The 11,515-nt window shown below is 49.9% G+C and overlaps 3 protein-coding genes across 3 annotated transcripts; all 3 read left to right on the forward strand.

The window, feature by feature from the left end:
- Window positions 1-118: 118 nt before the first annotated feature.
- N7532_005691 (FHA domain protein) lies at window positions 119-1,908 on the forward strand (the record flags this gene model as incomplete). Its single annotated transcript, XM_056618185.1, has 2 exons — window positions 119-1,119; window positions 1,182-1,908. 2 exons carry the CDS (start codon window positions 119-121, stop codon window positions 1,906-1,908), a joined length of 1,728 nt encoding a protein of 575 aa, XP_056474344.1.
- Window positions 1,909-4,569: 2,661 nt separating this feature from the next.
- Window positions 4,570-5,442, forward strand: N7532_005692 (uncharacterized protein; the record flags this gene model as incomplete). Its single annotated transcript, XM_056618186.1, has 4 exons — window positions 4,570-4,761; window positions 4,821-4,906; window positions 4,959-5,030; window positions 5,085-5,442. The coding sequence occupies 4 exons, from the start codon at window positions 4,570-4,572 to the stop codon at window positions 5,440-5,442; spliced, it is 708 nt and encodes a 235-aa protein (XP_056474345.1).
- A 1,281-nt stretch (window positions 5,443-6,723) lies between these two features.
- N7532_005693 (uncharacterized protein) lies at window positions 6,724-7,774 on the forward strand (the record flags this gene model as incomplete). The annotated part of the gene is made up of 3 exons (XM_056618187.1): window positions 6,724-6,742; window positions 6,957-7,393; window positions 7,472-7,774. The coding sequence occupies 3 exons, from the start codon at window positions 6,724-6,726 to the stop codon at window positions 7,772-7,774; spliced, it is 759 nt and encodes a 252-aa protein (XP_056474346.1).
- Between the last annotated feature and the right edge of the window lie 3,741 nt (window positions 7,775-11,515).

The raw sequence follows: 11,515 nt of genomic DNA on the forward strand, positions 1-11,515 counted from the left end.
GCACCCGGGCAGAGCAAAAAGCACCAGACGCCTCCCAAGGCTGCCAGAGGCACCGGCGGAAGTCGCGTGGTCCAACAGGCGACCAACAGCCCAACAGCAACCGACGCACCTGTCGAACATGGAGACCGCCACCGCCTCCGCCTCCTTCTCCGACTCTTCGCATCGCCCCGGTCGCCTTCGTCGCTTCAGCCAGCTGCGACAGAACCTGTCGGGCCATCGCTCGCGCAACAGTATCAGCAATCGAGTTTCTTGGTTATCCTCCTCGTTGCCCGGCCGCGATTCCACAGTGACGCAGGTGGGGAACTCCACTGCTCCATGCCCCGACAGTGACCAACCCACCCTCGCTCGCTACACTTCGGCGCCCACCTCGAGCTCCCGCGCGCTGGCTCTTGACAACCAGCCCTCCTCGACCGACTCCGCTCGCTCGAATTCTCCAAACGAGCCATCCCGGACATCCAATGTCATGGCCCGGCTGAGAAGCTCCTCCGCCATGCAGGGTCGACCACCCCGAACCCTGGGCCGAACCACCACCCCAGACGGCCCAACGACGTCCCCAGAACCAACAGCCGCCGCCGCCGCCGCGAACGATGCGCCTGCCGAGGGGATCAGTACCCCGCCGGTCGAGATGCAGGAGGGAGAAGAAGAGGCGAACAAGCCAAAGCAGAAGGCCACCATCCGATTTTTCCCTTACCAAGACACCTACCAAAACTCACGACCGTCGCTACCCTTTGTCCCCGTCGCTCGCACCCTGCCGTCCGAAAGCTGCGTGATTCGCGTCGGTCGCTACTCCGAACGCGATGGCATTCCGATCCCCAACCCGGCCGAGCCCTCGGATGCCCCCGTGGGCTTCAAGTCGAAGGTGGTGAGCCGCAAACATTGCGAGTTCATGTTTGTCAATGGCCAGTGGCACGTCAAGGATGTCGGAAGCTCGTCTGGGACGTTCTTGAACCACATGCGCCTCAGCCAACCAAACATGACCTCCCGGCTGTATTCCATCAAGGACGGCGACATCGTGCAACTGGGCATCGATTTCCGGGGAGGTGAGGAGATGATCTTCCGCTGCGTTCGGATCCGAATCGAATGCAACCGCTCCTGGCAGCAGCAGCCCAATGAGTTTAAGTATGATGGCCTTCCTGGACCACAAATCTTTCTCACCGATACTGACCTAACGTTTTGCACAGCAAAAACACCGAAAGCCTCATCAAGAACCTTGGCAAAGGAGACACCGCAGACTATTCCGGTTGTCGCGAATGCTCGATCTGCCTCGGGTCCGTATTGCGGCCCTACCAGTGTTTGTTCATGGCAGCATGTGCCCATGTCTGGCACTACAAGTGCATTAGTCGCCTGCTGCATTCGCCCGACTACCCCATGTTCCAATGTCCCAACTGCCGTGCGTTTACAGACCTGAGCGCCGAGGTCGACGACACGCCCGAGTACGAAACCGAGAGTAAAAAGGCGGCTGCGGCGAAGGCTGGACCCGCGCCGGAAGATGAGACAGAAGGTCCATCTCGCTCAGCAACGCAGACACCCGCAGAGGCACCGGCTACAAATGCCGCTGGGGAGAGCTCGGAGCCACAGGAACAATCCGAGGGCCGGGCTGAAGAGGGTGAATTGGTCACCGATGTCGAAAACCTGCATCTGCGAGAAGAGCAGTTGGCCGAGGCGGACGCAGAAAGTCGAGGCTCCGACTCACCGGCTCCAAATGGTAGTAACGATGATCTTGCTCGGAGTGCGACGATCAACATTCCTGGCTTCCAGCCAACACAACCTCTGAATGTCCCGCCCGGTCGGTCATCACACCTGCGAGCCGATACTCCAGTTCGCTCGGAAACGTCCGATGACAATCCCCTGACCCCTCGAAATGACTCCGGGCCGTTGGCGTTCGATGGCCGTGCAGGAATGCAATGACCAACAACAAGACGGCAATTTTCTTGAAGTCAAGATCTTATGGGTCATCTCAAGGGTCATCTCAAAACATTTTCATGTGTGCCTTTAGCCGTTCTTGTCTGGCCAACCGATCATGCTTGGGACCTGGTCGTGTTGAACTGACCATGTATGGGATTATATACCTGAGGTGGCTCCATCAAAATAATATCATTTATGCATCCCACCTTCGTCGAGGAAGGTGGATCCAGCATGATGGTGTGATCTCCCTCATCGATTTGACCCGATCTGGTTGACACATCCCATCACCAGCTGCATTTTCCCAATAGCGTTCATTTCCTCATCAAGTTTCATTGACCATGAAACCTTGGCGTTCGTCGTTACTGCTCCTGCATCCTACCCTTTCGTCGCTCGATATACCCATGTTGGCAGCTTGGGCTGCTGTTGGTGATTTTTGGTACTATCTGGGCGAACTAGGAACCTTCTTTTCGGGCTGGTTGTTTGTTCTTCCATTCAGCTGTTCATACCTTCGGGTTTCCTTTCAGGTAGTTTTCTTGCTATCGCCCCACAATCTACATACATTTTTACTGCAATCTCAATTCGTGTCTTCTGTTCAATATCGGCTATCAAGGCTGTGTTTCCCCTCTTGAGCTGAGTTATGATTTCATCTCCGTTGCCGTGTTGGGACCATGAGAAAGAGTACTAAGCCTGTTCGGGCTCTTGCCTCTTACTCATATTACATCTTGCAGCTCGCACCTCTTTGCCTCACTCGGTACGAAATACTATCCTGGATTGCTAGTCTTTCCAACCGCTCCACACTACAACGATCGCCTACTTTAGTGGCCAACCAATTACTCTTGTTCCTTAGGCCAGTGATACAACACTGCGAGTCCATCCACTCGATACTGATTCCTGCTGCTGTCACCATGCAAAATCTTCAGCTATCTATGATTGGGCTATTTTCTTGGGCTCTTCATGATCCACCACCGCCTCCCGTTGCCCCCTGGTGCATCACGAGAAAGGACAGGATAAGCGAGCTTCCTGTGGAGTTGATACTATCGATCGCAGATTTCCTTCATCCCATAGATATATGCTGCCTCGCGCTTTGCAGTCATCATCTTCTGAACACACTCCACGGCCGAAGTAGGATATTCGAGCAAATCAACATGTGTTTCAGTTTCGGCAAAAAGAGTCGGATATTCTTTCTCCGCCGACTCGAGCATGATAATCTAGACTACTTTGTCTGTCACGCCTGCTCGACTCTCCACCTATATCGATATAAGCAAGATCCAGAGAGCTCCTACACTATGTTCCGGAATTTACGGCTTCCCTGTACCGGGAGGTGGTACGAAAACCAAGCCTTGATCATGTGCATGCATAACATGAACTCCTCGGCCTCTGACTGCAACTATTTTATGTTTCTCCGTCTTCAACTTGCAATGAGACGATATTACTACGGCCCCAGATACGGGATCAGCACTAAGGCACTGTCCCGCACCCAAGTTGTGGCTCATGTTATGTCGACATCACTGTTCTCGGTCGACGCACGCATCGACCCAACATCACCATGCTTATATCTCCGCATCCAGGATGTAATGTCGGTGAGATTCCGAAAGGCAGAACTCCTAGCATCCGACACGAGGACATACGAGGCTCGCCAAATTTTTCATATCTGTGCGCATATCAGGAACCTTGAGATACAGAGCTCTATTTGTGAACTTGTTCGGGTATACTTATTGAAGAGCGGCGTGCGAAGATGGTTACAGCAGGCGATACTAATCGCGCGACATAACTCATGCCCTCACTGCAATACAGACTTTCGAATTGAGCTTCGTGAGTTCGGCAAAGATAACCTCGCTTTAGTGATCACGAAATGGATTAATCTTGGGGCTGGTCTCAGTCCAGAGGATCCGCGATGGTTGGTCCATTCACGGGCCTCGCAGTTAGCTCTGTCCCCTTTCTTGAGCAATGAATATAGGGTCTCGAGCCCACGACAGACGTTCGAGAGACTGCCGGGGATTTCCTATTGGGCCATGTGTGAGCGCAATCTTATGTATTTGACTGATGGGTGTTATCGAAGGCTTATGGAAAAAGTCCCTAGTCCTGTGAATCCTTCATGGATTCTGCGAAACACATAAATGGCCGATGTGTTAATTGTTAGATCTTGCTCAAATGCATATCCAATACTTCTTGGTTCAATATTTTTCAGGTAATCATTGCTTGACTTGGTTCTAAGTGTTGCCCCTTAGTGAGGGAGTTGGCCGGACTGGATATCACTCAAGAAATCTGGTAGAAGTAGGTGACCAATAGCATTGGTCACGAGCGGTGGAAAATGACGAGGTTAAAACTAGTATACAAGAACTAACCGCATAGTATCAAAATAGCGGAGTTATCTAAAAATGTCAAAGTGGTCCCATTCTGTATGTTCCTTCTGTCCATTATGGCATAGGTGACTGGTCAGTTGTTTGAGCTCGGCAAAGAAAACGGCGTAAATCAATTGTGTAATATTGAGCAGTGGATGAGGACTCAATTGGAGTAGGCTGGCCGAGGCTCGGAGTGGCCTCAATTCCAGACCTGAAATTCACATTTTCTTAGCCGGACAAAGTCCAGCGGAAACAGAATAATGAGGCGATGCTGGCACTTTGCCGAGGATGGCTCTGATTTCTGCCATCCTCGTCCACGTCGATGTTGGCAGCCTCAGGACTTCCCGGCACAACACAACAGCCACACTCTCCCGTCTTCCCTCACCTCACCAACACCATGGCGCGTCTTATATCCACCCTCGTCTTGTTTCTCCTGTGCCTCCTTGTAGGTGCCGAGACTACGACCACTACGACCACAGCGACCACTACAACGGCGCTGGTGTCTTTTCAATCGGTACCATTCCACCCCCTCCCCATCTGACGCGAGTGTTTGTCTCTTAACATATCGAACAGCCAGTCGTTGGAATCTCCCCAGACTTTTACCACGGCCAACAGGATCTGATCAAATGGGGGCTTTGCTACGCATTGCTTGATCCCATGTGAGTCGACCTTCCATACCTGCGAACATATATATACTGACCCGATTCTTAGCCTCAAGAAGCTTGGTTCAATCGACATTCCCTGCCCCGAGAACAATGAACCCAACACCTGCACGATCTACGAGTAAGTGAACCTTTTTGAATCCGAGTATTGCGAACAGATGTTAATTATCAACAGGGACTTGGCCTGCACCCGCGAGCTCCTCACCATCGACCGATCGCACTCACACTTGCAAGGTATGTGGGACTCAACCTCTCGAACGCCCGTCGGACTCCTCGCCGGAAGCGTGAAGTGCGATCAACGCATTTTCAATCGGGATACACATATCTGGACGAGCAAGTACGGTTGGACCAGACGCAGCTATCGCTGCGCTGGCGATTCTTGCCGTGACGATGGAGACTGCGAGACCTCACTCCGGAACCCGAGCTGCTATTGCTCGCACATGGGAATTTGCAAGATTCGCGGATTGGAGAGTACCTCGGAGAGCTCTATCTCCACTATCTCCACTATCTCCACTACTTCCGCTACGTCGTGATGGAGAATTGGTTGCTGAGGAGATCTATGAGGTGGTCGAGCAACGGGTGAACTACCCGATGGGTCAGCTGCCACCAGATCGATTCATACTTTAGGTGTCATCCCTTTGTAAGGAGTATCAAACTTCAACCGAAGCTCAAACAGATCAGAGACTTGATTTAATATGTCTGAAACAGGAATACTACTTTATCGATTTTTTATCTTGTTAGCTGCTGCCCAAAAAAGTAGCGATCGACACCAAGCTGCTCGGCTTGCCGAAGAATACCCGGATGTGCCCAATCCTATTTCCAGCCACATAAAGCAAAGTAAGTATCCATACCTAGACTAGCATTATTCTTGCCGTCCATATAAAAGCACTGTAATCTTGGCTAGAGGCCGCTCCCTAACTCTGGTGGCAAGTCATCTGCCTGGGTGGATTCGTGGATCTGTGCCATACACGCCCACGGCTATGACTTTGGTCTATGCGAGCTGTCAGATATGAGACTGTCAAAGCCGATTACGGTGTCCGTGGCATCTGTGTTATTAACACATTGCGCTCACGATATCGGAAGCGCCTTGTCAAAGATGCTGAGTTTGCCAGCTTCGCTGTACTCTATATTACCATAATGATTAGCTCAATCTACTGGGAATGACCATGTTTCCTGCTCGGTCATCTATCTGGTCACCTATCCAGTCATTTACCTAGTCACCTAAGTAATAAACTATCTGGTCGAAGGATTAGCTCCTCCGGAGACTGATGCGCTACGTCGAAATTGCATCTGATGCTATCCTACGCGAACCTCAGGCCATATTGGACCAACGCTGACGCCGCGAATGCCATGCTCCTAGCTATAGGCATATCAGGAATATCAGAATTGAGGGAGATCAACTCCAACAATTATGAATAGTCTTGAAATACCCATTGACAACGGACCGGGCGGCTCTGATCGGCATGTTGATGGATGTAGATCTCGGCAGTCCCACACGAGGACTGTCGGGTTTTCCGAGCAGCGCGTTCTGCAGGCTCCCTTCTGCTCCGGCCGTTCCTGAACCACGTCAGCACCCCCCAATCCGCGTAATGGACCCCTCGTTAAAGCATAAGGCTGGGCTTCTCGTGGGGGCCTCCCTCAGGGTCGTCCCTGGTTTCTACCCGTTTCATGCCTCGGTCCAAACCATTCGGGCAGCGCTGACGCACGACAGGTCCTAAGTACACCTTAAGGGTGTCGGGCTTGTTGTGCAAGATTGCCATGGTGATCCCATGAGAAGAGCTTTAGTCGTATAAGGCACTATGTCCTGATCCAGAATGCGGTTGATTCTCTTCTGTTCTGTCGCTGTCACTCTTTCTATTTTCTCTTAGCAATCTCTAATTCCTATCGCTGGAAGATGAAAATCCACTAATTTGCTCTCATCGGCGCCCTTTTTGGCTCTGCCTCTGCCTCTAGCAATACAAATCAGGGTCTTCTCTCAAACGGCCAGGGTAAGCCGGTGCAAGTATTGCAAATACTTTGGTTTTGTTGCTGACTACAGCCTCAACAGTCTCACTGGGCGATTGGCAAGCCGCATACGAAAACGCCTCCCATTTCGTCTCGAAGCCGAACACCACTGAAAAGATCAACTTGATCACTGGAAGCAGCGTCAACACCACCGATGGTCAGACCTTCACGGCACTCGAGTTTCTCGATGGCTCGATGGGTCTCCAGGATTACTACTACGTCTCGGCGTTCAGCCAGGCTTCGGGACTGGCCATGACCTGGGATAAGGATGCGATATACGCCCAGGCAAAGGCCGTAGCCACTGAGTTCTACCTCAAGGGCATTCAAGTTGTCGACGGACCTACTTCTCAGCCCCTGGGTCGCACGCCCTGGGGTGGGCGATCGGTTGAGACGTTTGGATCGGATCCGTACCTGAACGGCATTGCTACCGGATTGAGTGCTAAGGCATACAAGGATACGGGTGTTATTGGAGGAGCCAAGGTATGTCCTGCTGCACCACTCACATATCTCACGGCGTTTTGATTGACCTTTTGATAGCATTTTATTTTGAACGAGTAGGAGACCAACCGTACTGGAAGCATGGGAGGAGGCGTTGGTGCTGGCGGCGGTGCTGGAGGACCGCCCAGTATGGACTCTTCTTCTTCTTCCGCCTCACCTTCCTCAAGCTCTACTGCGGCTCAGCCTTCGTCCTCCTCTGCCGGTGGAATGGACGGCGGAGCTTCTATGTCGTCGCCTTCCTCGTCTTCATCCTCTGGTGCTCCTTACTCCTCCAACGCCGACACAAAGACCCTTCATGAGATGTACCTCTGGTCTTTCTACGATGGAGTGCATTCTGGCCTCGGTGGCGTGATGTGTCTTTAGAGCGCCGGCGTCAGGCGACGCATAATATTCACAAGCTCTTTCGTTGACATAATCAACCCATAAATTGCTTCCAGTGACACCCTTGACGATATTTGCATTGTAAAACAGTGAATGAGTGAGGTTGTCCCTCAGGGAGGGCATGTCTTCATGTAAAACAACTTTCCAACTCTTCCGGTGCCGATAATGATGATGTGTTCAACTTCGGTGGCGAAATGGTTGCTTGCGTGGCTGTGGATGGCTGTCTGAGAGGTTGTCATAGGGACAGAAGCTGTGGACCAGCTTGACATCCAGGGTCGGTTCACTCCCGGCGTCGTTGAAGACCCTTGGCGAACACATTGTGGACCAGAGAATCGGTATTGGTATAATCAAGCAGCGAGGAGGAAAATATGCCGTGTCTGTCCCGAGTTGGAATCCGACCGGCAAGTTAGATACACGAAGGAGAAACAGTTGTATAACGTGATTCCCGGCTAGCCGGTCATCCCGGCTACGCGGTCACCCCATCAAAAATTCAAAATTTGTAAAATCTTCAACAACGATTTTAATACCCAAAAAAGATTGAATTTTGCTGTTTAAACTTTCTGTGGACATCTAGAGATATTGTGATCTTGTTTTCCACACCCAGAACAGGTTATCCGGCGTCGTATAGCAGGTAAAACCGGTAGTGAAGGTTCAACAGTAGGTTGTGGAGCAGCTACGAGACCAGATATATATTCACCTGCACCACCTCCTTCTCCACCAACAGGATGTATGATATCCAAAACTTCGGTCAAACTGCCTTCATGAGCAATTTGCCTTCTAGATCTAGCTCTTTTCTTCACCTGTTTTTTGTTTGCCTCCCGTAAACGCTTGATTTCATCCTTCATTAAGATATGCGAATGAAGCATCTTGACAGTCATGTTATAATACTGTTGAAGATCTCGCTTAGTGGGCGAAGAGATCTTATCTGTGACTGAACTTAGGCCAGAATCGAGCCTAGATTTCCTTTTTTTGAGTTGTTTGGTTGTCTGAGGGATACCGGCAGAGATATTGCTATCAGAAGTTGAACCCTGTGAGGTTGGTCGATCCGGGAGAGGTGGTGATTGAAGACGAATATTGAGCTTTTCTAGCACGCGATTCGGGTCTAAGGGAACTAAACCAGTAGCCGCAAAGGCATTCTGAATAGTAGCCTCTTTAAAAGCGTGCCCTCGTGTTTGTGGAAAAATCTCTAGGAAGTCGTCTTTCTCAATAGAATCGATACCCAATCTCATATACTCTGCAACTTCCGTGCCGTAAAGCTTCTTTAGAACAGCAAAACAGCCAACATCCAAAGGCTGTAAAAGATGAGAGGCATGCGAAGGCATACAAATCGGAATGATGTTGTTTTCTTTGCAGATCTGGTCGAATCTGGCTGTAAGATGGCTGTCGTGGCCATCAAGGACTAGAAGTCTGAACTTCCCCTTTGTCTGACTTGTTGTATGTGGAATAAAGTGTTTCTGGAGCCAATCTAATCCAATATCATTGCTAGTCCAGCCTCTAGGACTAACATTAAGAGCCCACTGCTTTGGAAGGTGATCGAACCATCTAGCCATGAAGTTCTTGCCTTTGAAAATGATGTATGGTGGAAGGGCCCTCCCAGATGCGCAGATAGTTTCGATAACTGTGACCCATTCACGATTCCCAGGCTGCAAAACGCCTCTCCGACCATGGAAAAATGCTTGCGTGATAACCTTCGAAGTCGCATTTATCCCCATGGAAAAGCCACATTCGTCAAAGTTGTAGATATCGTCCGAAATAATGCCATTTTCTCGGATTGTTTTCTCAACCAGCTTAAACCACTCAATTATTATGGCTGGGTCCTCATTCTCGGCCCTCTTGTAGTCATATTTGCGTGAGAAACGAGTTTTCAGGCCTGGATGCCTTTTAATAAACTCAGTTGGCCAATTTTTACCCACAGTTGGTGGGTTTGAAGAGGAGCTAGAACCGCGAGATTGCAGCAGTAAACTAGCCATATCTCTTAACATAGAGATTGTGAGAGCTGCACCTCTCTGATCCATAGATATTAACCAATCCTGGATAGAGTCCTCTTCAAGCTGAGTAAATTTATACAGAGCTGAGCGAGTACCGGACTGATTTTTTCGCCCTTGGATCCTAGCACCGAGAGTTGTACGTGGGACATCAAAAGACCGAGCAGCAGCAGCGACCGAGGTAAATCTGCCATTCTGAATAGCTTTGATAGCAAGCAGAATACGACCTTCCTGTTGAATTGATTTTTGAGCTTTTTCTGAGCGTTTTGGAGGCATGGTGTTTGTTTGAAAACAGAGGGTTACTACGGAGACGAAAATTGCGAGGCGGTGACCGCGTAGCCGGGATGACCGGCTAGCCGGGAATCACGTTAACCAAGAAAGAAAAATTGGTACGTGACGGAGCATTCATCGCGACGGAGTACATCAAGTTATTGTGCGGAGCATTCCGCTCACTGGAGGTCTTCCTCGTGGCAAGTCCAGCAAGTGACTAAGTGACTGAAAGAAATTTTCTTTCCAACTTTCACCGAGGTTAATGGGGTCGAATAGATTTTGTATTGTAGCGGTAGGGTTTGCTGCGTATGTCGCCTTGTATTGATTCTGAGCAGGGCCATATTCTATTTCAAAGAGCCTGCAACGATGCCTGAGTTCTCGGCGGCTCGAGCGATTTGGTTCTTAGACACGGTATTCTGTTCTGGCTGCAGCTGAATAGCTTGCTGGAGAGGATATGTACACTCCAATGGTAGGTTGATGTTGCGAGGACTTCGGACCTCATCAGTTAATTCGATGGGTGTCTCCGTAGCTGCTGTTGAGGGCCAGGGTGATCGCAGCAAAGACAAATGATGAAATTCTTTGTAACCGTTGGGGGACGTGGACAAGTGATGCGAGGATCGGTTGTAGATAAATGGATGGTCTGTCGGAAGACCGTGCTGAGAATATAGGCAGGCGGCGCATTGAAGAGGACGGGAGTATGGAAGATTGAAAGACTTGAAGAAGAGCTGGGTCCGAGTCAGTAATAATCCGACAGAGGGGGGGGGGCAAGTCAACAATACCTTTTGTGTGCCCATGGCTGACGAGATGTAGTCTGGTAGTGGTAATGGATAGTGGTGATGGTGGTGGTGGTGGTGTTATTTTTTTTTTTGTTGTTTTCTCCCCTTTTCTTCGTCTTCCTCTATTTCCCTTTTCCCTTTCCTTTTCCTTTCCTTTTCTTTTCTTTTATTTTTTTCTTTTATTTTTCTTTTTTTTCTTTGTTTTCTTTTTTTTCTTTTGTTTTTAATTTTGACAGATGGTAAGATGAGCAGCGAAGGCTTCGGACTGCAGGCAAAAATGCCATATTGGAGTATGAGTAAAGCAGCAAGAAGAGAATTTTGATAGTGGATGTTTGGTAATGAGGTTCTTTTGTTGGGTTTGGTGGATGTTTGGCAATGGATGGTCGGTGGTGAACGTTTGATGGTGGATGTATGGTGGTGGACGCCCGAGGGTGGATAGAGCGCAAGAAAGGTAATAGATAACGCCTTGTTCGATCATGAAGGCAAGCCTGTTAAGAATTGGGCAGAGGCTCTATTAAGAATGGAGACAGGCTGTATGCGTGAGACGTTTTTCAACGAAAGGAGAACGCGCGATGGCTTGAATGGTGGTAAATAATGTTCTTGATCAGTAATGAATCGAGACACGATGGCCTGGCCGAAGGTAGACAAGGGCCTGATGGAGAGGTCTTCGGTGGTAGAAGACAGCGCGGCAG

Source organism: Penicillium argentinense (genome assembly GCF_028826775.1).
Source record: "Penicillium argentinense strain IBT 30761 chromosome Unknown utg000005l_segment0_segment0, whole genome shotgun sequence".
NCBI classification, from domain to species: Eukaryota; Fungi; Ascomycota; class Eurotiomycetes; order Eurotiales; family Aspergillaceae; genus Penicillium; species Penicillium argentinense.